This window comes from Taeniopygia guttata, chromosome 2, assembly GCF_048771995.1.
Source record: "Taeniopygia guttata chromosome 2, bTaeGut7.mat, whole genome shotgun sequence".
Taxonomy (NCBI): domain Eukaryota; kingdom Metazoa; phylum Chordata; class Aves; order Passeriformes; family Estrildidae; genus Taeniopygia; species Taeniopygia guttata.
The window spans coordinates 86,526,686-86,554,061 of NC_133026.1; the positions used below are offsets into that span (position 1 = coordinate 86,526,686).

The window sequence follows — 27,376 nt, forward strand, 5'->3', positions numbered from 1 at the left end:
CTGCTTAGGAATTATCATCAGAAAATGCCATTTTTTCAAACTGAATGTGTTACAAAAGAAGTAGTGCTAATTCAATTTTCTCTATATTTAAAAAGTAAATTTTAAAAGGCTTCAATCAGCACTTTGTCAGTCCAGTTTTAGTGCCTAATTCAGAAGTGACATTTTGGTTGGAAACGTGATTTCATTGAAATTAATAACCCAACATTACTTGAAAATGAACCACTATTTAATTTCAAATTGGCCTGATCTTTCTATCTACCCATCTTACTACTCTCTGACATTCAGTTCAGGATATATTCCAATACAGGCTTTTGAAAGGAAAATGTAGACAACCAGATTTTACCTTAATCAAAGAAGAAAAAAAGTATTTCCTATCAGTTCTGATTATTCAATTGTGTGGCAAATAAAAAGAAAGTTTACTTGATCTTTTTGCTGGTTTTACAAGTTGAGTCACTCAGCCAGTCAAAAAACTGTTCAGAAAGCAGATGTTCCCATTTTCTGCTGAGGCCTGGAGACATTCAATTGAAATTTCACAGAACAGCCAAGCTGTTAGTATCACACTTGTTATCACACTGGAAAAAATGTGAATTTGAATTATACATATATCAATTCATTAGATGTCTGGAAAGAAAACAAACACACAGTAGTTACTCACTGAAGTCTAAATGCAATTGTTACTAATCACAATGAGGAAGAGAAACTAGGAACTTTGCAGCTGCTGAGACAAAAGGAATAATGTACTTCTCAGGTCAAAAGAAGGGTGATCAATATTCCTTTATCAAAAGTCTTTGTGATATAATAGCTTCATCACTGTACTTTTCTCATTGAGAGCAAATGTAAAAAGATATATCTGTCTTCAATTTTTTCACAGAAGCTGAGCATTCCTGTATCACATTGATTATTGTAGAGTGGAACAGGAGACTCAACCAGTACAAAAAGATGATGCTTTATACTTTATGTCTGAAAAGCATTGTCTATGTATTGTTCACTTTTATTCTTCTTAGGCAAATGGTACACCTGCTTACTGCTGCTCAGAACATGGAATCTATTTGCTTTACAAGTAAAGCAATAATCTTAAATAAAAAAGATGCTGAGCAAAAGTATGATTGAACATATCAATCCTGATTTACAACAATTCACAGGTTATAAAAGCTTTATTAAAGATTTGCCTTCTCTGCTTGCTGTAGGAGGTAGATGCCAGCTGGTTTAAAATCTGTTTGCTTGCATTTACTTTATTCTTTTCACTTACTCTGATGTTGATTTCAAGCAAAAGAGAAAGCTGCCACTGGCATGGAATGATCCTTTTTTTTTTTTTTTTCTTTTCCTGAGGAGGCAGGAGAAAGGGATTTCAGGCAGTTTTCTTCTTTTTTTCTTTTTTTTTTTTCTTTTTTTAAGCTTCAATAATGTTCATGACCGTCAAGTTTTCTGCACTTCCTAAACACTGCGGAATTTGTGTCAATCTGTATCACTACAGAGGTACTGAGAAAAGCTCTGGACTAAAAATGATTAGTGCACTAATTGTACAAAAAAGAGAAGCACACAGATCATCTTGGAGTGCCCTGTCTGTGGTGTTCGGCAGATGCTCTCCATCATCAGGGAGCAGACTCCCTGTACTTTACCTGTCAGTTGGCCTCAGGTCACCATTACTGCAGTCAAGCACATCCTATAACATCTCCTATAAATTGATCAAACTTTACAGTAATTTCAACAACCACAGTACTTCCTTTTGGAGTACTATTCCAGAAACTACACTGCTTGCAAATGTACTTTATCACTCCTACAGTCCTCAGGAGAGCCATCTATGAAACCCTGGGGTTTCATAGATTATTTGACTTAAAGCTAAGTAATTTTATTTTTAGGGTTAATGTTCAGCCTCACTAAGATGGAACAGATTAAACCATCCAGCACCCATCTACATGTGCAGCTGTGACACCACAACCTCAGTCCTCCAGCTTCATAGGCAAGTCTGGAAATGGCCACTGAACCACCCATCGTACAGGCACAGCACACATCCCATCACTGTGCAAGCATCTCACATTAGCTACACAGCATTTTCTGGTTCTGTCTCTCTGCAGGCACACAGGTTGTACAGGATCCTCCAGTTTTCTGGTGTAAATATCTTCTCAAATGAGATCCCATCTGCTCAGCCCTGCTATAGAGCCCAGCCAAAGTCTTAAGTTCCAGGACCAGCTCTGCTTGCATGATCTGGCAGAAACCAGATTTACTGATAGGCATTTGCACATTTTATAATTTCTATAAACATAAAGCAGGGGCATGGAATGCCAGAAAATGGTTAGTACAGCATATGAAAAAGCAAAAAAGGTGACCAAAAAGTAATTGCACATGGCAGAATCTATAATCTCTCCAGGGAAAAGATTCTGCCCTCTTGATCCAAACTGTCTTCTGACCTTACCTTCATCTCAAGTTTTTGAAAATGTTAGCCAGTGGACCATTGATTATTTAAAAGAACTGAATTATATGCTACATGCCTGTCTTTTTTCTGTTTGACACCTTTCCCTGTTTTTGGAAGCTTTTCTTTCTCATATACACATCATATCCAATTTGTCATGGGGTCCACAGGTGCTAAGTCAGCAATGGATTTCACTTTGTGGATCTTTTTATTTTTTGAGAATTCACTTTAAATTATTTAAAGAAATAGAGAAGTGTTGAATCATCTGTCATATATCTATAGTGAACCAAGTTGTTCTGCTCAGCATACAGATAACAGGGGGAAAATATATTGAGCCAATGAATTTAAATTCCTTAAAACAGAGGAAAAACAAAAAGTAAATGTAGAAGCTTGCAGTTCACCTTTTAGAATTCTTTTTTTTTTTTCTGCACTGACTGCTTCTATAATGGATGATTGGGAGAAGATCTATAAATAGCAAATCCCTAAATAGCAGTAAAAGAGTTTTAGGTAATTTAGTAACTTTTAAACTAAGATTCAAGGGGCTGTCTCTGAGCCTGACACTCAGTTATCTTGCATGTTAGTAATTCAAGAGACTGCTTATGGAACTGGCATCCACCAATAAAACCCTGTACTTTGCAGAGCTACATATTAGTCACAAGTCCTATTTATAATTCTTTATGTATTCACCCATTTATCTGGTTGCCCAAAGACTATGATTGTTCTAAAATGTTCTAAGTCCCATCCCTAGTTACTGACATGCCTTATATAACCTGAATGATGCACAGGTAACCTGCATCTGCTTAATTCAAGCTGTGTGCTCCCAGGAGCCTTGTGCTGGATGGACCCCAAGCACACTTCCTGCAAATCCCCAGTCAAATGTGTCGTGGTCAGTTTGAGCCTTAGAGTGCACCCCTTTGCAATGTGTTCTCATCCAGCTGGTGCCTTTTTCTTGTGGCAGAAAAGAATGATCCTTTACAATATGAGTAAATTTAGAGTATTCCTTGAGTTCACATGGAACTAGATTTATTGCCTGTTGCTGTAAGTTTTTTGTATTGATGTTGTTTGCCTTAGCAATTGCTGTTCTTTGCTTTATCTTTGTTTAATATGGAGTTAAAAGGCATGAACTTGAAACTGGGAATAAATGTGCATTTGACATCCTGCTCGCTGCTATTTATCCTTCTTATTTCTATGTGTAACAGACAAACTGTTTTGCAAATTCTTTTGCTTATAATTGGCCATTGCATATAAGTTTGAGTGTGCAATTGAGAAGCTGACTTGGAAAATAGCATTTTTAATATTCCACTTTGAATCTATTATATACTTATTACATCCAATTATCTTATACTAAGAAACTTGTTGTTGTTGTTGTGATGAAGATGTAAAAGAAGAAAGGTCCTAATTCTGAAATATATCACCCAGGTTTCAAGAGTCCTATTTTTTCTTCAGTATGTAGCTCATCGCAAGTGAAGCATTTATAAATTTGTCTCTGACTAAGCTGTTTTAAAGATCTTGGAGGCATGCAGAGATACTTGATCTATACTTTCAGTCAGTTAGATAGTAGATACATGCTAATGTTCTTATCAAATATCAGTCTTGAATTAAATTACAGTCACTCTCGTTTAGAATTCAATGCCAAAAGGACTGATTATGGTGCTATTAGAGTTTGATATGTTTGCCTGTCACTGTGTTATTTGGCTTTATTGCAACCTTGCAAAATTTTCATGAAAATTTAGCAACTAAAAATTAAATTAACTCTTCTTTATTAATATAACAAACACTAAAGGGGGGTGGAATTAAAATATATGTTATTATTTTGATCTATTCACTACCTCTGGCTCACTATCTACTATCCACTGAGAGTTTGCAGGGATGTTTAATCACTTCCATCAAGATACAAAAACTTCGCCCAGTTTCTCCCTGAGCTGACTCACTTTTGACCTTGTTACCTACACTTTATTTCCAAAATAGTAGATGCTAATGCATAAAATTCTATACACTTTCAGACTAAGCGAGCTCTGTTAGGATGAAGGAACAGGACTGCATACCCTAGTAATGCTATCACTAAAATAGACATACTTGTTTCCAACACATCCTAAATAAAAAATACCTTGTATTACACTGAAAGCACTTAATTTTCATTTTTAAACTAACATACTGGTAATTTATACCATTTAAATGTTGTATCTCAAGCTTTAAACAGGCAAATAATTTTCTACTTTCTGTTTTCCACCAATAGATGGCAGGTGAAGCTCTAGAAAATTATTCACTTGATACAGCATGAGATAACATATAATTTGAAAGTACATAGCTGACTGTAAATTACTGTTCTTTGATACCTCTTTAGATGTGATCATGACTTAGTCCTAGCCCATCCGCCTTGCATTACAAACCCTAATCTAATTTTAGGAATAGCTCCATGTTGTATGTTGTACTCTTATTTCTTTTGTCCCACCCCATTAGGTCAAACTGAAGTTTGTGCACACCGATTTCTCTCTTGGTCAAGAAGGTACTGTCAGTGTGGTGCAGCAGCTGTTACATTTATTCAGTGTCTTAAGACTGAGCTTTCTGTAACTAAACAAGAAAAGCTCTGCAGTCATACACGTCAGAAATCACACCGATTATAAGCTGCAACGGAATAGCTTAAAGCTCAGTGATTTCCAGTTCCAGAAAAGCTAGAAACACAAGGAGGGAGTGCAGGAGGAGAAAGAGCCTACTACACTGACAAAACTTATTTTAATACACCTCATTAAGGATGCTCCTAATGTGTTAAAATAATTCTTCATATATGATGCTGCATTTTTAAAAATCCATTTGCTTTTTTTGAAACACAAAAGCAGGAGGCATTGAGTCTTGTTCACATACACGCTAAAAGGACACAGTGCTAAAAGTCACATTAGAGTGGTAAAAAAAGATGAAGACTGATGTTATAATTGTTTTACAGACAATAAGTAATATGTTGTAGTCAATTAACTGTAAGATCTAATTGAAAAATGAATAGAAGTGTGCATAAACCACAGGGGTTTAGGACTGCAAAGCACAAAAGGATACCTTTTCCTCTAGGCAATCTGCATTAGTAAATGTCCATTATTTTTCCTGCAAAATGATTTCCTGAAATCACTCTGCCTCATAATTGCCCTGCTGTTACTGGCAGTCTAAGTATTGATGACTAAGTGACCATTAGAGCTCAGCTGGTTCTTGTATATATCACAATACCTCCTCCAGGCTGACTGAGTAGACAAATTTGATTACTCTCATCCCTGCATTTCAGCCTTGATGATTTCTATTAATTCACTCTTTTCAGTAATCCTTACATTTTTATAAGTTAATTTGGTTTTCTGAGATCCACTTCTAAGTATAATTCCACTTAGAAGCATATATTCCACTGTTTTTGGCATCTTCCACTGTTTTGCTGGCAACAGCAACAAAACATGGATAAAACACAAGGTCATCAGGAAGCATCAATAGTTAGACATGGAACAACAAAGATCATGCAGCTCACTCAGTGACTATTAATCACTCTCTACCAGTAATGTTACAAAAAAGAAGGGAGGATATCTAAAGCTGCTTCAAATGAACAGCCCTCCAGTGAACTGAGAAAGTTTGGCAGCACACATCATAATGAAAACAAATTACAAAACCTAATTTTGGATGAACAATTTAGGTGCCTTTGTCTTTCTAGTCCAGACAACAGATAAGAGAGCTGTTTGAATAACCATCTGCAGAAAAACCTTGATTACACAGGAATCCGAACTTCCATCTCTATCACCTCAGGCAAATACCCCAAGTAAGACAACATGAATGACCCCTTCAGATACTGTAGCTGTCATTGAATGTGAAAAAAATGGGTGCAATTAAGAAACAAATTCCCAAGGGCCAGGTCACAGCATGCAAAACCAGCACATGACCACAGTAACACGATGCTAAGCTGTACATTACCTTGACCCTCAAATAACAGACAGCACATTCTATCACAACAGAACTATTAAATAATCAGACTGTCTCAAAGCTACACATTTGCCCTTAGCGTGTCTTTGCTTGGAGGCTCTCTCCCTGAAGAGTAAACTTTTATTCTAAACTCAACTGAGAGCAGCCTGTAGTCAGTGAAACTGCAGAGAAAGGTCTGTAAACAATACCTGCTCTGTAGAGAACAAGCTGACCTTTATAGATGTTAAACAAAACAAAAAGGGTTGATTGATGCTGGGCAGTACTTCTTTCCAAAATATTAAAACCAAGAAAGTCAATCAAAGGTTAGTTCATGGACATACAGTGTGATAAATTGTGGTGGGTGGGTGGTGGGAAGGGGAAAGCATGATTTGGTAAAATATTTAGGGCAAAAAGCCTGTATACTCAGCTGGAAAAGGAAAAAGTGTGTAATGCTGACTTCTGTTAAATGGAAAAAAAAAAAACAAACGAAAACAAACCTATGTTATCTAGAGCAGGTCAGTTGCTGAAGTCTTTATGACTCATTTTTAAAATTCTTATTAACACAGTAAGACATTGTATGTTTTTTAGATTAAGAAATCAATTTCTAAATTCCAACAGATAATTACAATTTAGCCACAAATATGCTACTAATATAGAAAAGGACAATCTAACCTAGATAGAATCATGGAATCACTTGTGTTGGAAAAGGCCCTCCAGATGATCAAGTCCAACCACCACCTAGCAGTGTCAATTCCCCCCCTTAAACCATGTCCCTCAGGGCAACATCTGCAAGTCTTCTAAATACCTCCAGGGCTGTTGATTCAACCACTTCCCTAGGCAGCCTATGCCAATGCTTTATAAACCTTCCAGTGAACAAACTGTTACTAATATGCAATTTAAGGCTGTTTCTTCTTGTCCAGTCACTTCTGACTTGGGAAGAGACCGATTCCTATCTTAAACAATCTCCTTCCTGGTAGTTTCGGTTTCAGTCTGCCTGTGTCTTGTGGATCCCCACTGCTCTCATCCAGTGGTAACAGGACACAAGCAGTTAATTACAGACAGCTACAATACTATCTCAGAAACAAAAGGCACAACCCCACAGCACCTTTCCAATACTGTAAACTAACCATGCAGTGAAAGCAATGCCCAGGACAGAATTACCTTAATACAAAAACATTTATGCCCAAAATGTAATGCTGTCCTTGTCACACTTTTTACTCACTTTAACCATGGTTTCTAGAAGACAGCAGAAATGCCTTTAGACAGCAGAGAAGCTATCTGGCTTTAGAGTTTTTTGCAATGCAGGATGACTTGGAGGAAGTTAAGGATCGTGTTATAATTATGCAAGAAATCTGCTGAGAATCTGAGATGAAAGAGTTGAGATCACTGAAGTCAAGTGGTATTTAGATTTCAGACCAGCATCTCTACCTGGCTTTTAAGCAAAAATATAAATCATGTAGCTCCAAAAAAAAAGTTAATAATCAACACATTTTAGGCAATTTTGTTTAAAGTGAGGAAGAGAACTCTGCTAATGAAACATGAAAGTGCAGGTACGTGTCTTGGGACTGGCTATTAGGTAAGCTCTGAACAAAATTGTGGGAAAAAGAAGTGACTTTTCAGACAACTCCCAAAAGCAAAGTTACGACTACATTAGGAATCTATGTTAAAGGGACAAAGAAGTTTGTGAAAAAATGCAGCAATGTGTAAAGATAGGAGAGAGAAGTAAGTAGTTATCCAACAATAAATGCATTCATAAGATCAGCCATAAGACTTGTTGATGTGAACTGATTTTCAGAAATTCTGAGCTGAGTTTGATAGATGCTCAGGATCACTGAATATCAAGTAAACTTACTTTACTCCCGTGCACTCTGTAACACACTGCATAGATCCCATTCATTTTAGCTGCAAACAAATGACTGAAAACTTCTACGTTTCCTTGTTACAAACTAAAATTATTTACCATTGGTGTGGCCTCTGTGAAATCCATCAGGAGGTCACCTGGCTCCAAAGCAAATGTACTCCCAGCATCTGTGGAACTCTAAAGTCAAAAAAGAAACCCAGCATTGGAAGAAAGAACCATTTAATTTCTGTAATTTTGTTGGTTATTTTTGTTGGGTTTTTTTAATTCCTTAAAGCACAGATTGCCAAATGGATTTTAAATTTCACACCATGTTTTTCATGGTGTATGGCTACTCAGGAAAGAAAAAATCATAATTACAAACCTTTAAAATCCATGTGAGTAATCCTGATCCACTGCCCACTAATGATGAGGAAAAACTGCTATGGATTTTATCTGGGTCTTGGAGCAGACTCTAAATACTTCCTCACACAACAAGTTAAACATATCACTACAACTCTGCATTAAAAACTGCTCTTAAATGTAGAATTATTCCATCTTGGGAGAACCGTTTACTCACAGCTCCCTCCTACCCTTCCTGAGCCCTCTCCCAGGGGACAAAAGCTCATCTCTTTGTGTGTTACCTTGCCACTGGGTGAAACCTGTGTTTGTCCTTCCGATGTTTGTGGTGTACACGTTTTCTGCGACCCGGGAGATGCTGAAGACACAGGTGTTGATGCTGCTGCCGCTGCTGCCAGTGCTGGAGGAAGGTCATCTTCATCACTGCCATTGATAAAAACAGAGATTTTCTCAATAGAAAATGCCATTGGACATTTGACTGCACTTATATCCAAGGAGGCACTGGTAACCTGGATATCTGCGGTAGTGCTTTGAAGCTCCATTTACTCTTCCCTCTGAAATGCAGCTACCTTTTCAAGTAAATTAGAAATTTTTTTTAAGCTTTAAAGATTCCTTAAAAATGGGTTGGCTAGGTACTTCTCATCTGCAAATGGAAATCTTATGGTTATTAGGTGCAAGTAGCATTTCTATGGATTATGTATATATGCATGAATGAACAGACTAGATATTATTCCACTTTAATGTTTATTCTTTTCTTTGGAGGCTGGCAGCATTGATAAGAACAGATATGGTGACATCCATCCATGCATCTGACTGCTTCATTGACTTCAGACAATGGTAGATTTGACACCCATTATGGAGCTAGTCTATGCTGTTATTTTCAAACTGTATTTAAAGGAATTTGATTGACTCCAAAAGGGATCTCTTTAAAAACATTCTTGTGATCTTTTTCCTGTCACATCTATTCTATTTACAGAGAAAACATTTTATTTAAGATGGGGTTGCACGCTTCCCCTGGGCTTTAGGCCGTCAAGCTGAACTCTTTCCAGCTCACCTACTGTCACTACTAAATGAAAGCCAGTAAAGAATGGTACACCTTCATTTACTTTTACAGAACCCCATCAACTACAGATCACTGCAATCAGTCAGCCCTGAGTCGGGATGCTTCCAGTTGTTAATTGCAATTGGATGGAGGTAAACAGAGTCATAATTTGGCCTATGGAAGCCTTATTACTGGGAATGATGTGTGAAAAGGAAAGACTACAGATTGACAGCTTAATGCACACCAAAAATAATGAGAAAAATTACTGCTGCTGATAAAACAGCACTAATTTTAACTACCAGTTAGGTACTCACAGTGCACAGAAGCCTGCCATGCCAGCTTGACTGCATGTATCTGCCTTGACAGATACTTCCAGAACAGAACTACGCTTGATTTAGTGCCACTTGAAGCAGCAGGCCTGGACAACACAAAAAACTTCAAAACTACATGACATACCAGTTACACAACCTTATGCTGGGTTGCCTAGCAGTGTTTTTTAATTATAATGTAAAATTTTGGTGATTAATATAATCTTTTTCAAACTTCATTTTTTATTCCTTCTGGTTAAGGATAGAATTCAGCACCATAGCATGCACAGTACACATGTTTTATGCTGTAAAGAAATTGTGAAGTCTTTTGGACTTGTTGAATAGACATTTTATTAATATAACAAGCTCAGAGCTGGCTGTTGACCTAGCTAATCTCTCTTTCAGAAACATGTAGATGACATTTTCCCAGTCCTTCCTCTCCACTCTCAACAGGAATTCACTGGCACCCTCCCCATCCTTTCTGAGTAAAGTTCCTCTCATGTATACAAGGAAGTGGAAAAATAAGAGTTAGGGTTGATTTATTAGCCATCAAGGCATTAACACACTAGCTGTAAGACTGAGAAATGGCCTTCACTGTATTACTTTCACAATGATCCTTTAGTGTTTCTTCACATTTCCCATATTTGCATTACAGATACAAGATAATTTCAGTTGAACAGAATTTGAGTTTACAAAAAGAAAAAACCCAAAATTACAGCTCATTTTTTTCACTAGGGAGTCTTTGGCCCTACACATGGCCACAGCATAGGTGACACCTGTGGTTAGATATGTATATCTGCTGCTCCTCACACCTTATACTGGACAACTGAAAATCCATATGGGAGCAGGACATGTTCAAAACTGTGTTTCCACATGCCAGTCTTGGCCTCTTGGACAAATACCAATTTGGCTAATAGCTCATTTTCATCCTAGCTTAAATTTGTCAAAGTTCTTGTGTTCTTGTCCTAAATAATTTTTCAGTTTTGGTAATGCAGATCATTACAAAGACAATGTTTTTTAACAGTGAAAAAAAAAAACAACCAACATACTGATATTTATTAGAACCCTTTTGAAGAGACAAAAAATATATTTACTGACACTAGAATGTTGAAATCCTGGATGGACTAACAGTTGCCATTCCACACAGAAAGCATAGATATTTTTCCTTTATTATGGCATTGGTATTCTTGTACTGATAAGTTTATGCTGACATTATCACTCTTTCCCCTAATTTCTGGTGGCTTTTTCTGTCTTTTCATGGGAGGACAAATCAACATTGACTTTCACTTCTGCTCAGTACCTCACATCTCTAGAGAGTTTCAAGTGGAATGAATTACGTGTAAATGGGATACCAAAGCCCTGTAGGCACAGATCCCTCTTTCCAGGAGTAAGAGAATTTATTTTGCTGGCTGTAGCTGTAGCAGGCTCAGCCACTTCTTCATGTGACAAATCACAGAGAGGGAGGGTGTGCTCTCTGAGAGGGAATGGCTCACAGCACAGCTTGATGCCCCAACAACTAAAGAATGTTTTCCTCATTTTGCAAATGGGGTTGTAATGAAGCCAACAGAGCGGCTTGCTCCAGCTCACACCAGGTCTTTGACATTTCATGTGGTAAAGACGTTTTTAATTCCTAACCCAGACGCTTGGGAAAAGGTGGATGGCCTGCAATTCAAAGGGTTAGCCACTGGATAGGAAAGGCAAATTCATTTTGTATTAAAAGCATGAAGATTCTCAGTGATGAAAGGAATGGTATCAGTATAAGATCATTATCATGTAATTGCACTGATGCCTTTCAGAAGGCACAGCTAGAGCAATAATTAGCATCCCCTTTCATTTTCAGCTGTAGAAGGCAAAACCACAAAGATAATGCTGTATGTTACTCACAAACTGTACTGCCTTGTTAACTTCCTCACACGGGGAGCTTTAACCTCCTGCTTTTCTGTAGGGACAGTTGTTGGTGTAGTTTCAGGTCTCACGGGAGCTGGACTTCTAAAAACAGCAAGAAAAAACATATGTCATACAGGCTCTATTTAAACTACTTCAGGCATATCACCAAAGTTCTAACTCATCAACACTTATTTATCTTACAAAGTGTCAAGTGCCCATTGAAGTTCATCCTTTTGTTCCATTTATAGTTCATGGGCCAGTGTGTGTGTGTGTGTGTGTGTGTGTGTGTGTGTGTGTGTGTGTACAGAAAAAGATGTGTGAACTCACCCTCCTGTGCTGGGCATACCATTTATAGAAGCAACCACTGGTTGCAAACACAGAGCCTATGTGAAAGACCACGTGGAAATGTCACTGTTTCCAAAATACTACATTTTAATAACAGACCAGCAGTTCAGTCATGTCAGAAATATTTTTACAAAACATATGTTTAACTAAAACTATTTTATGAATTATGAAGCCTGTTCTGCTTAAAATATTTTTTATTTTAAATTAAATATTATCCTTCCACAATTGAAAGAGCAGCTCAAGGGAAATGAACTAAGGGATGTGATCCAAGAAAAATGATCAAATTTTTTCCAACTTGCTAGAAAAATGCAAAACTCAGACATGTTTCAGATACTCATTAATGTGAAATACATCTGCAGAGCTCCAGCAAAGGAAAGATATGGCAATGAGGAGGTCCACATGAAAGAATCTTCTCCTTAACCATTTATCAGTAGAATTTACTGAGGCTTCAATAAAAAATTCATAAATACTAAACAAAAGATCCTTATGACCTTGGGAGGAAACCATTTCGACCATGAGCTTGAGGGCATGAAGACAAATTAAATATTTTAAATACTACTTTAAATATTGTTTATTTGTGTACTATAAACATAATAAATATGCCAAACATTAAAAAAAAATTTTGAAAGTCCTGATTAAAAACTTGTGAAATGGTATTCAGCCATCTAATCTGAAGTCAGATTCTAAATTAGTAACTTGAGCAGCCCTACTAATTGCTGATGGGACTGCACATGCACTGAGGTACATTTCACAAATAGCAAAAGTTTTTCTAGTCTACTTACATTGTATTAGCCTTCTAAAGCCTTAATAAGATAAGCATGTTTAATTTTCACAGTTGCAGATCCTTTTGATGCCCCTGTGGGTTTTGAGCTTTGTTAACTCTCTTTGATGACTTCTGAACCTGATGTCAAGCTACAACAGAACCTACTGAGATGGCACAGCCTTCAGGTTATATATTCAGTTTTCCTAAATGTTTCTTAGTTTTGGAGAGGTCACAGAGAATAAGATGGAACAGTGAAAAGCATTAAAGTACATAGGGCATAAATAAATAATACCAGTTCCACTTCTCATAAAACAACTTTTGTCAATTATTTACCTGCTATTTTTTCCCATTAATTTCAAGTACTATAGATAGCAGCAAGATATCTATGTCAGATATATTTCCTTCCCCAGTTCAAATTTCAATGTCAGTCATTTTTATCACAGATTTCTCAATGACATTAATGCAGAACAAGCCAGCCAGATCTGAAGACTTTTTGCTGAATTTGTTAGGCTGGCAAATAAGGGGAAGAAAAGTAAAGAGACATTAAAAAAGCCCAAATCATCTGTTTTAGTCTTTAAGTCAATATAACTGACCTGAAAATCTGTGAATCAGCATCATCATGGAAGCTCCCAAGACTGTTTTGATCAAGCCAGACTTCAGGTTGGAAGACAATACTAGCTCTTCTTTTGCTGAAGCAAAGGAAGCTTTTTGCTACTGAAAAAAATTACTTGTTCAATTTACCCAAATTGATTTCCATCTGAAGTCTGACATAAGCAGGATAAATATGTCAAGACACATTAAACAATGGACAAGCAAATTCTGAAGGGGTGTAAATGAATGTAATTATTTTCAGCTCAAATATATTAGCTGACATTCTTGCTCTGTATGAATGGTCCTCACAACATTCCAATAATTTTGTAAGAGGGTGCCTTACAAGTTTTAAACCTTTTCACCAACTCAGTGAGAGTGGAAACAGAGTGGTACAAACTACATGAGTTGAATAACATTTATTCAAAAAGATAACAAGTGATGAATTAATGCTATGAAGGGGTTCAAGAAAGAGCAAAGTCTAGAATAGGAAACCTGGTTACAAATCTATTTCCATTTCATGGGTGCTTCAAATTTCTTGGGACAACATTATAACCTGTGATGTAAGCCAGTCAGATACTTTCACAAAAGGAAGATTTGAAGTGATAATTTCAGCTCTTTTACTGTGTTTCATTTTACAAAGCCTGCATATCTCCTTTGGAATACCATGGTTTGTAGTGTAAAGAAAGCAAAAGAGGAAGAGGTGGGGCTTTTGAAGCAGTCATTTCAACTGTCACAATCAAATTTTTGTTTGAAAGATATAGTGGAATTTTGTAACTAAAGCAGTTTACAATGATTTCAAAGCAAGTTATAAAACTCACTTATACATATGAAAAATTTTAAAATTCTAAGTCTGAATTAATGTTGAAAAAAAATGTTTAACAAGATAAAATTCACTCAACTGTAAATAAAATGTTTGAGATACAAATAGCACCTACTCTCCGATCCAATAAAAACATGAAAAACTTATTATTTTACTTTGAATGCTGCAGATTTTCAAGTAGAAGAAAAGTCAAGTAAACATTAGACACACCTACTCCTTTTTCAGCCATTGTAATTGCTCAGATAAACTTATGCTTTTTATCACACCAGTAAAGTCTTCCACTCATTTATGTTGCAAAATCAATACCATTTTAAAAGCAAAATCTTCTTTCACATTATGATAAAATTTTGCCATAATTTTTGTTAGGGGCTGGCAGCAGCAACTAGTTTTCCCCTGATATTTATCAGGCCTCTGGGGGAGAGACAAGCACCATTTATTGCACATTTTGAGAAGCTGCAGGTTAGCTAGGATGTAAACTAAAGTTACCCCTAAATGAAAAGGAGCTGTGGCAATACCTCTACCCAAAGAGGTCATTAGCACAAGATTAAATGCTGGATTAGTCCTACAAACTGCAGATCTGGAATTTTGCTCTCACTAAAACCTTCCTAGGATACCTCTTTCCACACCAGACTAAAAACTCCACGACAGCTTCTGTTTCATCTCCAAACACTCTTCCTCAGTCTGAACCTGCTCAAAACTGTTGCTACTCTCTCAACAGCAGCTAGATGCAAGAAGTGCTCAGTTTGATCCACCCAGCACCTGATTTGTGTTTTAAAAATGGCAGGCTTCTAATATCACAAACTCTTTAAAAAAAATCTCATTGACATTCCAGAAAAAGTAGCAGAATAACTTCTGTGGCTGTCCTTTGATTTCTACAGCCAGAATTCTTACATGGAAAGATAGGATTTTCGAAGAGAAGCCCTGTAAAAATATTCAAATAGAGTGATTATGTGCAGATATCACCATTTCAAGTTTGTAGTCCTATATAAATTACACAGCTATATAAACTACTGTGGTCCTGTACAAAGTATACAGCTTGAGGAAAAGTGTTAAAGGATCAGTGGGACTCAGAATTAAAATGGAAAAGAAAATGTACAGTGCATTATACTTCTTTTAGAAGGCTCTTTTCCAATGTCATTAATTCATAAGAAACCTTTTTCCTGTAACAGTACCCAACCACTACTGCATACAAATGAAGGTACTGAACCGAGACAGAGTTACTTAATGACCTGGCACCTTACATAAAAATCTGTCGCTTCCTGGTGAGAATGACAATAACAACCACGAAATGTCAGCATGCAGTGGCAGGTCATCAGAAACCGCCTGTGCACTGGGAGCCCCAGCACCCTCCTGAGCCACAGCCAGCACAGTTCTCCTGAACTAGCTTCAGCCTGTTCCACAAGCCTGCACAGCAACACAAATGTGACCCAGAGAGAGATCGCCCCCACCAAACCCAAGGAATCTGTTTTGTTCTCAGACTGGCAGCCAAGAAGGTGACTGAAACCAAAACTGCTCACAAAAAAACGTACCCTGTGGAACATTTCAAGTGACCACAGATGTATGCTGGTTTGCCTTGAACCTTCCTTGGGAGTGGAATGCATATGCTCATGCTGAGGGACTCAGGGTGTCCCACCTCACCTTGGCTCAGATTGCAGGGCTGAGGCTACACTGCTCCTGCACCACCCATTTGTGTGCTGTGGCTTCCTTGTCCCCTGCTTGGGTGGCTCTGGGCAGACCTCTGTGCTTGTCTGAAATGTGGCAGTTGGGCTATGTGGGATAAAATGATTCTCCACATCAGAAACTGAATGGCATTAATTAACTTCTTTTACCTTGGAGGATCCAGTTCAGGATTTTAAAACTAACAAAGTCTGCTAGGGGAACACACTTACACTTGTCTTTAACAGGCTTTATCCTCTTTTTTTCTCTCTCTCTTTGTGTCTGTTTTGTCATCTGGAACAATCCCTCTCCCTGTCTTCCAAAAGTGATGCCAAGAGATAGAGGATAAAAACCCTATGATTACAAGGATACAGCCAGCTGCATGAAAGCTGACCTGCTTTCAGGTGCTGACTCATGGAAAAGGAAAAAAAAGAGCCCCAGAGGCTGATTTTGGCTGCAGAATTCCCTTTGAATGGGAACATGATAGTGAAAACTTGGGAAGGATAGGCAAGAAGGAAAGGAAGGAAAAGAAAGAATATTTGATAGATGCATTCTCTTGTATATCAAAGACATAGCCTAACAAGCTAAGCAAACAAACACTCAAATCTTTCCTAAGCCTGCACTCTAAGGATTTCACACATTTCTCTTCCAAAGGTCATCTGAGGTTAAGAAACAATATGTTCTTTTTCATTTTGATAAGGTAGCTTTTCTCAGAAGACAGGTTAGCTCTTCAAAACATTGCTTGGACATTTTAAAGCTACTGTCCATATCAAATTTTCTGAATAAAATTGTTTTCTTTTTTTTTATCTCCCATTCCCCCTTCCCTATAGATTGCAGATGTATAACCAAGATCCTTGCTACAGCTTATGTGCCTTTCTTACAAATTGAGTTCTGTTTCTTGTAAAGGAAAAAATTCCACCTCCTCTGTTGCCCTTACAATAAAAGTTATGTGCAGTCTAGACAAAAGTATGGTGCCCCTGTGGTCCAACAGACAGATAATGATGATACAGGAATTGCTTTTCTCTCACAGCTCGGGGTAATGTAGGAGGTCAATACCTGGCATCAAAGGTCAAATTGAGCTACAAATCCTACCCCTCCTCACAGCAACCAGGACAGTCATTACGGATTATGTGCTTTCCAAGGAGCCTAGGCACAGTTTAGGGGACACAGGACAGAGCCAAAGAAATGCACCTCGAGTGGGGTATGTCATTAGCTTGACCTCATCTGAAAGGTCTGAGTACTGCTCCTTACTCTGTAGTTTGGAGGGTAAGAATACAATTACAAATAATTCATCAGCATATGGCTTCAGGCAGCAGGTCAAAGAGGTCTTTAAGAATCAGAACAAAGTCAAAGGACATATCTAGGTGTGCTATCTGCAATCTTTAATGCAGACTGGCATGCAAAGGCTATTCAAGAGTTCAGTTATGACTTTGATGCAGAAATTACTGTGTGAGGTTCCTGCAAAAAGCTAGAGCAGCAGATCCATTAACCTGTCCCTGGACTGAGGCCAGGATGATATGTATTTAGATATTTACTTTAGTTTTGGAAATGTTGGTTGAATTTTTTTCAGTTGGAAAGTGATTCTTATAATTTTTTTAAGGTAAAGACTGAATCAGAAAAGGAGATTTTTAAAAGCAATTCGAATTTCTTAGGAAGAAGCCAGCATAGATGACGATTTTAGTTTACCTAGAATATTTCACAATATATTTAGAAGAAGATATTTAAATGTTATATTTCAGATTCTGCCTCACAGAGTTAACTTCATCCCGAGTTTAAGAAAATTCAAGCCTGCTTGAATTCACTGAACTTCATGCCAGGTAAGGCTAAGCACTTAAGTCTTCATCAGCTTCAGTTCTGAACTTCCTGGAAGTTCTTTAGGATATATCTAGTTTTCCAGGGAACTGAAGTCTTCAGCTTGGGGAAACAAGCTGCCCATAATGACGGAGGTGACATATCAGGTAGCATGAAAGCTACTATGACCTTCACTGGAAGTATATGTATAAAAACAGATACTGAGATACAAGTTTCACATTGAATTGTGTACAGATTAGGCACACATCGCTACACTTTGCACCTTGCTTATACAGTCATATTTTGAGAGCACCTGCAGAGAGCCAGAGTTCTCTGAAAAACATGGTTCAGGTTCAGACTGAGGTATGTCAGCAGGATGTTAGCTCAGAGAGCAAAAGATGACAATTTAAATATTAATATAGTTTATGCAGGTGAGAATGGAGAGGCAAAAGCACAAGAGTGCAGACATTACTTTGAGAGACACTTCTTCCTTGATGATACACAGAAGTTATATTTTAGAAGCATCACTTCAGTCATGGAAGGTGTCATACATTTTCCCACAAATTGAAAGGCAGCCAGACTCAAAGCCCAGTGCACCTCAGAGGCACAAGCCACAGCAGGTTAATCACATTCTGTCTATCTGTATGAGCAAAGCTTACTCTGCAGTAGGCATTCAGAAGAGCGCCTGAGATTACTTCTCCTGATTCATCTGCACCCTGTAAAACTTGATATCATTTAATGTTTTCCACCCTTCTTTTCTGGTGTGCAGTATCATCAAGCTCTACGAGATAACATTTAATTTTACGTTACGTGTTGAGCAGCTCCTAATGTAATTAGTCTCAATGTAATGGCGTAATTTGGTTTTGGATGGGAAGATTTACAAAGAAAATTAGAATAAATGAATGCACAAAGCACCAGCTGGTGCTTATACCTACTCCCACATAAGAAGAATTTTGCTATTTGCAATCCTATGAAAGATGAGATAATTTGGATAACAAGGATCAACAAAGGGTGATGCAGCAGTTGGTCTAAACAGAAAGAAATCCACAGACAAATCCTGAACCATGTGGGATATAAAAGCCTGCCAAAGCTGGCAGTAACCCAAAAGCATATTTTAAGGGAAATAAATATTGCAGTGCATAAATGCAACACATGGTGCATGACAGCAAATGGTAACATCAACAAGAACAGTAATAACTGACCAGCCAACTTGAGGGCTTCAGCTGAAGAGGGCTCCTGACAACTGAACTTATATTTACACTTTTGATCACTATTTTGAGTAAGAGGCTGTCTAATCTACATCCTGTATTTGGAGGTTTTCAAAATTCAGATAGACAAACCCATGGCTGACTCGATTTAGAGTTGCTGACTGTCCTGCCTTGAACCCTCATAAAGTTAGTCATGAAGACTAACATGTAGGAGATGAAGAAGTTATTAGTGTTTATATGTACCAAACATATTAAATCTAAGCTTTCCTGAGTAGCAGGTGAACATGAAGAGAAGTGTATATTATCAGCAAATCCTGTTGCTAGGTAATTACTGTCTCACAAATTTTACTTCAGTTTCTTACCCAACTTGTTCAACTTTGGACATTTTTGCCAACATTTCTACTGTTGGATTTTTCCCAAAATCAAAATTTACTTTGGCAAACAGACTATGCCCAAATACATTATTTTGCTTTGTCCTAAGTAGTACCAATTCTTAACATATGAACTATTTTGGTGTAATTCTTAACTCTGGAATTCCTTAAGCCAGTACAGCAGAATTATACCTGGGCTTGCATTTAGACATGTTTGAAGAAGAAAAAAAAATACTAAAAAGAGCAGACCTTTATCTTAAATATAGTCCAAATCTGTATGTGTCAACCTGCATGCACATGGACACAGGCATCCATGCTATAGGATTATCCAGGTGGTCATAGCCAGGAATAAAAAATACTTCAAAGAGTTTTCAGAAGAAATTAATGTATAGGCACTAGGAAAATTGTACAGCTGGTGCTTCTGTCTGGGAAAGCTTTAAATAAGAAAACAAATTCTCTTTATGGGGTTCTGTGTTTAGCAATATATTCCTTATATTTAATAAATTAAGCAGGCTGGCAATTAGGCAATAAATTTCTTCAAATAAAGTTCACGAGTTTATCTTTCAAGCATCCATCCCCTTACAGAGAGATGGGTGAGGTTTATAAAAAGGTCAGAATGTGATTTTTCAATTCACATTCCCTTGATATCCTGCAAGAGAGAAACCTCTACTTCCCAGTCAGAAGGTGGAACACGCCCTTGATAAAGAAGAAAGCATGACCAGAGAGGAAAGCTTCTGACTACATTTTTCATTTTTCTATTTTGCACAACACTTTACTTCCTTCACCATACTTCCTTCACTGTTTCTGGCAGACAGCTGGAACCCTGATCTCTCAAGGCTAAAAGAATCAAATACAAAAAACCCTAGTTGGTAGGGGATGAGAGGCTTATGAAAACAACATGGACATTCAGGAATATCAAACATGAATTAAATTAGATATCTAATCAGCAAATTCTCCCACAACACTTCTCCCCCAACACTTCCATCTGTACACAAAGACAGATACCTAAGTGTAAAGAATTCTCTAACAGATGGGAAAATACTTCTGCTGCTTCCTCATAATCCCTTCTGGATAATTTGCCACCATGACAGGTTCTTTTACAATACTAAAGAAGAAACTGATCTGTTGGAAAGGCTTTTCTAGCTCTGTTGTAAGATCAATTCTTCTTGTTGGCTTTTAAAAGGGCTGACGCGATCACTTCTTCCCTTGTATACTTGGGGTCTACATCCCAAAAGAAGTATTATTAAAAATTCTGGCAAAATGCTATTACAAATTCCAAACTAACTCAGTGTTGACACAAACACATGCCTTAATAAAACATGCCTCACCATGTGAAGAGGTAACTGCAAACTAACTGTATCTCTTCTTGATTCAACAAAGGCAGTATAAAAAGAAAAAAAAATTAAAAAGCAAAACCAAAAAGTTTTAAAAAATGGCAAATACATAAATAACATTTTTCCCCCCAGGTATTTTTTCTTCTAAAAAACAATGGTCTCTTCTGCTTCATTCAAAATGTATACAGCCCAGCTATATAGTTATTAATATATAGGTATAAAGTACATACTACTTTGGTGTTGAAGAAAATGTGCGTGCTCTCAGATCTGTTACTACAGAGTTATAAAGAAAGGTCTGACTCTTCTTCAGAGGATTCCTGTGTTTTATCAAGGTAACTCATGGCTCTCCTATTTAACCTGCTAGATAAATTCTCTTCCTGTCAGCTGCTCTCATTTGACTTTGTTCAGCTGAGAACTCTGTCACACGCAGCCCAGGTAGATCCAGCTGAGGCAACCATCCAACTTCCCTGTAGCCACTGTCCAGATCTGCAGCTCTGTTACAGGTTATCAGTAAAGCAGCAGGGTCACCAAGGGAATGTATGACTATGTTCCAATTCATAGTGCCCACTACCAGTCTTAACTGGGGATTAAAGAGGATGTAAACCAGAACGCTGCAGTATGTATTAGGTTACTGAGTCACCAGCTTTTTCATTATTTAATGTTCGAACCAGCACTTGAAACAGTCTGGGAGGAAAAAAAAAACATCCCATCCAGAGGAGAAAAACTTGTAGAAACATTCAGGACTGCTCTCCAGAAGCAGGGAGTGACAGAGGACTGTAGTCTGCTGTGATCCCACATCCTCCTGCAGCTTAATCTGGTGTGTAGAGATTACCTATTGACAGCAAGATCAGGAGATGACCTTGCAATTCCAGCCTGTGCACCAAATGACAGAGCAAATTTAACAAGGTTTCCCCTCCGGAAAACAGAAAAATTAGTGCTATTTCAGCTTCAGCTCTGATTCCCCCTTCCTCATGTTTAAAATTACTTGCATAAAGAAGTGTTTGGAGTTTGCCAGAAGACATGGAAAACAGGTGGATAAACTGTCTGATACATGACAACTTTGCATAAGTACAACATTATCCAGGCGCTATGCCTAAGAAAATGACTGGAGACTGACTCGTAGGAAAAGTGGCTATACCACACAGATATATGAGTAATTACTAGTTGAACGAGAACTAATTCTACAAAGAGCTGTAGCAATTGTTAGCCAAATTGAGTCTATTGTGGCAGATGCTAAAATAATTGCTATGGGACATTACAGGCCATACCCAAGCAGTTAATTCATTAAAAGTGTAATATTCAGAATGACAATGGAACAAGACAAAATGGTAGTAAAGAGAGCACAGGTTTTTAATGAAACAAGCACTACTGCCCTCCTCTGTCACCCTCTAGTTCTCTATTAATCTGAACAATTTATGCTTCAGTTACGGCTCAAAACTACATATGTTTGGTTACTAGCAGGCCTGTACAAATTTCCCTATGTCTTGGGTTTGGAAAAAACAAAGAATTTTGTTTTGTTTTTTACAGTTATCAGTGTGAAAAATACACAAAGTCATTGTCCCTGCTATAAATCCCTTTCATGAAAAGAGTGGGGTATTGTTAAAAAGCTGTGACAGCTACTGTTGCAATGGACAAGATATTTCAGTAAAAAGAGTCCTCAAAGATTCACAGAGGTGCTGTTTACAGAAATGTCTCCATGAGTACTTGCAAGGAAAAAAAATATATTCCACATGGAAGGGTTTTTTTACCAAGGCTTGTTTTGCTTGCCTCCACTAAAGAGAAGAGAAAAGCTCCCAGACAATTTGTCTCTCAGTATGAACTAACCCGTGGCTCTACTCAGATGCAATTTCTGCCAGAGCAGAGGCTCATTTATGTCCATCAAATTCCACAAGATAGAGGTTATAGAGAATGTTATTGGCAAATAGATCACATGCTGGCTGGCTGCAAAGGTGCATATAGCCCTGCAGAAAGGGTAGCTGCTGGAAGGAGAAAGAAAATGATTAGACACTTGATTTATTTTGCATTTTTCTCAGTTTTGAATGCAGGCTGTTAAAATTGGTCTATGCCTTAAAACTGGTCTATCGCTGAGCATTGATTACTTGTACATGTGCACCTTTGGGACACAGCAGTAAAAGAATACCATTTCATTTGGTACAAATCACTGTAGAGGAAATGATGCTTGACATAACACAGATAAAAATAAATATTAGACAAATATATACCCGAATGCTGCATACCAAGAACTCCAAAGTGACTTTTACAATTTTATAAGCTTGGATGTGTGTGAAAGAAAACAGTAAAATTTTCTTTGCAGGCAGGTTACCAATCTGACCTCATGCTGAATAGTACTTTACTAAAAAGCACTTTACAAAGCACACCACTCAATTTACAGTTCAACATGATGCAACAGGAGAGAACTTATTCCAAAATGTGGAGTAAAAAGGCTTTTCTGCAGGTGTTATGCAGAAGTTCAGCAGAAGTGATTAAGTAAAACAACTCTGTAGCTACATTCCCAGTCACACAGGGATATACAAATTAGGTCCTCCTGAACTGCTTCTGGAAGTGACAGCAAACCAACTAAGTGCTGTGGCAGAGACAACATATGAAACCTATTTCAATTAAACAAAGAAATAGGTCACTGTGCAATGCATTTGATGAGTTTTCTTAAGAAAGAAAGCAATTTCTCAAGAAAGTTTTGTGCAGGTCTAAGAAGAGCAATGGCATAGGGGAAAAAATGGGTGATTCTAAATATCAAACAGATTTTACAGCCTCTTGGACAAACAAATGAGAAAATAATGGCCTATCAGGTGAGACATTTCAGCTCCTCAGGGTATCCCAAGATAAGAGACTGGAAAACTGGGAATCACAGCTGCACTGCAAGCAAGCCAGGACTGTCATGAGAGGCAATAGCATCGCCTCTCGTGTCTCCTCCTGCCTCAGCACCACCAACCATCCCCACCATTCTTCTCTAGGTAGCTGCTTTCATTAAACAAACACAGCAACTCTGCTAGCCCAATCTAGTCAGAAAGGAACTTCTGAGCGAAGTGGTTTTTGAAGGCTAGCGCAGATTCCCTACATTGTAGGGAAAATACAAATTTGAAAAAAAGGTTGACAAATTTTCCCAACAATAACTGTTAATTTTTGAGTTCAGGAAGACTTAGTTTTTCAAATACAATTCATTCCTCCCCTCAACTAAATTTTTCTATAAGGTGATTAAATGTCTGTTTTCTGTTGCAAGAATCACCACCCAAAAGTTATAAAATAAAATAATGAGATGACTAGTGCTCCAGCACATATGCATATTTCATATACACGAACATAATAAAAAACAGACACACTGGTGTAATTAGCTGATTAACAGCTGTGCTGTGAATCCACAATATTTTTCCCTCAAACTCTCCCCTCAGATTTCAACACTGAAGATGTCCAAAGTGATAGAACTACCAGACACATAGAGGCAGGTAATTTCCAAATACTCCTGCCGCAACCTCTTCTCTAATCACCTGCTGGAAGACAGCATACTGTGCCACTCAAATAATGTTTACAATTAATAGGCCTCTTCAAAACAGCCACTCCAATAAAGAAAGACTGTTATCCTCTATCAACAGAAGAAAAGTACAATCAAAAGTAGTCACTATGTCAGCAAATGAGCCACTTTTCTGAAGACTGTATACTAAATGCCTCTTCTTCTGGAAAGAAAAGACCTTGCACAAATCAGGAAAACGCAGACACAGGAATATTCCAGTTTGGATACCTAGCATGTTTCGGATAGAAAAGTTATGAAAACGGACTTATTTTTATATAAGCTTTTCTAAGATTGTCACTAGACCTGATTTCTTACCCAGAGATTTTGTCATTTTTTCAAATAGATACACTCAGTCTGATCTTTAAAGCTGAGCTTTTATCTTAAAATTCTTAAAATTCTTAAAATGTATCTGATATGTACGTATAAAATAAACACTGTTCTGACAGTCACCTTCTCAGGTAATTGCATGGTGAACTTTACACAGCAACCTGGAGATGAGCAAATTGAACTGTAACAACAAGCGGAAATAATGTTTTGGAAATGCCTCATTACATCATACATTAAATTTTTGCTTCCCCTACAGACAAGAAGCAACAGACCTTACATTAGGGTCCTGCAGACTGGAGGTCTTACTGGGATTTACAAAAGAGGTCTCTTCTTTCACAGCCTGTTAAAAGAAGGAGCCAAAGTTTAGTACAAAGTCCATGCACTTAGGATAATACAACTGTTTATTAAAAAAAATTCCTGTAAGCACCTCAGAAAACTGCAGTACCCAAAATGCCTACTCTGTCCAGATTTAAAAGACATGACCTTTTTGGGTTTTCATCTCCTACAGATAAGATTCACTGTGACGAGCAACAACATACAATATGAAGGGAAGTAGTGTAAGGAAGAGATTGGTACTGAGGAAAAAGAAAGGAACACTGACATTTATGGCTCCTTCAGAAAGTACATGAGCAGAAATCATATAAAATCTACACAGACAAGCACACTGTAATTGAGCTGTGCTTTCAATTGGAGTAGAATAAATATTTATTCTGAAATAATTATGCCAACTTTTCATTCAGTTTTTGGAAACCTAACTGAAAAATGTGATCCCCTTCATATATTCTCACTGTATGCACAATTCACAGAAAATTTCACCCACTACTGCTCCCTGCTAAATTACAGAGTCCTGTCTCTCATATGCCATTCTCATCTGTCAATTTGAAAATACTAGTATTGGGAATAACTTACATGGAAACTGCTTTATTAACTAAGAAATGCCCAATCTGGGCAGGTGTTGATATACTCTTCATCAGAGATGCAGAATTCCCAATCCATGTGTAAATGCCAATATGAGGACACTACAGAAAATACTGACTATAGAGACAAAAGTACTTTCAAATCAGTCAGGGACTTCTCAGACTGTGACATTTGTACCCGCTACATGAAGAGAAAGGTACTGAAATAGTCCCACAACAGAGTAGTTTTTCAGTGTTCTGTATCTGAACCACAGTAATTTGAGGCCGTAGGTCCAGATCAAATTATATTAAACGTGTCAGTCTAATCCTCTTAAAAAAGGATGAAACAGATTTCTTCAAATCCATCAAGTCCAAATTGAAGGATTTTACAGACATGTAAAAATGTTGTAATGTTACATAAGACCTTCCATTCAATAAAAATGGACATATTCCATTTGTGGGTACTCATAAGAAAAGGAAACAAAATCAAAGCTGAGTTTCTTCTATACCTTAGCGATGAACTAAAATAAAAATATCAGAAGGGATACTCAATGCTTGGGGAAATCACCCAAACTGTGATAGTGTTGAGTTTGTTTTCCCTTTGTGCTAGGAGGAACAGAACCCTCATTGCCACTTCCTAGATTGTTATTTACCAGATCATCAGCCATAGTGGGAAGGAACTGTTCCAGCTTGTACACACAATTAACTGTATGGGCAATTAAACTGGAACCACTGGGAGCCTGACAGAAAGTGAACTCTGTTCTGGGTCTTCTCCAGCCCAGGCAAGTACCTGAAGTGATGGGTTAGAGGGCATTTTGGGACAAGTCCTTTAGCAGGAAGTTCATCTCTTCCTATTAGAACTGTTGAACCTTGTTATGTTGATACTGAAACCCTCATCTGCAGAGAGGGGACCCTCTGACCCTCATCAGCAGGTTTATCCCTCTCCTAGTGGGCTAGTTTACACACAGGAAGCTGGTTTACAGCTAGGGTACTTGGAGGAGAACAGGATCAATAGTAGCTACTGGAGAAGCTCCACTCCAATGTAGTGCCCTTACATATTTGGTTTTTATCTCCCTCAGGCAGAGATTTCCTCAGTCCTACACAAACACTCCAGAAATTAAGGAATTAGATAAATGTGGGACATAATCAGAACACCATCATCATCGTAACTCAGCCACCAAATGTTTTGCTGCTAAGGTTTTCAGTGAATTAGTGTCACATTATAAACCATTTGGGGATCAGGAGTGCAATTTTAAAATTTTAATAAACTTGTAACTTTAAGAAATTCAGCTCAACTTTAGAAAACATTTTTTTACTAGTCTTCTAGTAGCTGTGTCTAGCATAATGTTTATTCAAAATCTATTGATTTCTTGAAAGGAAAGAAAAAAATATTAAGGACTTGAGAGAAAGCATTGAAAATCTTTGTTGGCATAGATGAGCAGTGGAAGCAATATTTCTTTGTTCTACAGAAATTACAATGCTTTTTATAAAGCTGTTAGGTTTCTGAAATCTGTAAATGTGAATCCAGCTGTTAGAAACCTAATATAAGGTCTCTTCTTCCACACTGATGTCTTAGCAACATTTTATTGTTAAGAATGTCAAGATAGCTGCTTATTATGTGTCAAATTGGTTATTTTTTAAAACTAGAAATTTTAGTTAATTCCAATTTTCACCAAAGTATTTGATCTGCATTCTAAGATGCATTTGAACACAACAATAGAAGAGAGATTATAGATATCAAGAATGCAATGCAGGGGTTGTGACCAGCAATGAAATTATTTAAATTCCACCTAGTTAAATGCAATAAGCCATGGATCTCATTAGCCAGAGGAGAGGGCTTCACTGTGTTAGACCCATGGTTGCTTCTCAGCTCTGTGACTACATTATTTCTCTCTTTTGTCTTTTCTCAATTGGAAGGCTAAGCCTGCATTTCAGGAAGTCATATATTCCTAAGCAGTATGACCAGCATCCTACATCAGT

The 27,376-nt window shown here is 37.5% G+C and overlaps 1 protein-coding gene across 7 annotated transcripts in view; it reads right to left on the minus strand.

Moving 5' to 3' along the window:
- EPB41L4B (erythrocyte membrane protein band 4.1 like 4B) overlaps window positions 1–27,376 on the minus strand; it is a 167,151-nt gene that overhangs the window by 21,489 nt on the left and 118,286 nt on the right. For all 7 annotated transcript variants that reach the window (XM_041714660.2, XM_041714659.2, XM_041714661.2 and 4 more), the window contains 4 exons: window positions 24,773–24,840; window positions 11,766–11,870; window positions 8,816–8,954; window positions 8,295–8,372 (listed from right to left, as the gene is read on the minus strand). In XM_041714660.2, coding sequence (XP_041570594.2) covers window positions 8,295–8,372; window positions 8,816–8,954; window positions 11,766–11,870; window positions 24,773–24,840 — 390 coding nt within the window. The remainder of the gene's footprint in view (window positions 1–8,294; window positions 8,373–8,815; window positions 8,955–11,765; window positions 11,871–24,772; window positions 24,841–27,376) is intronic.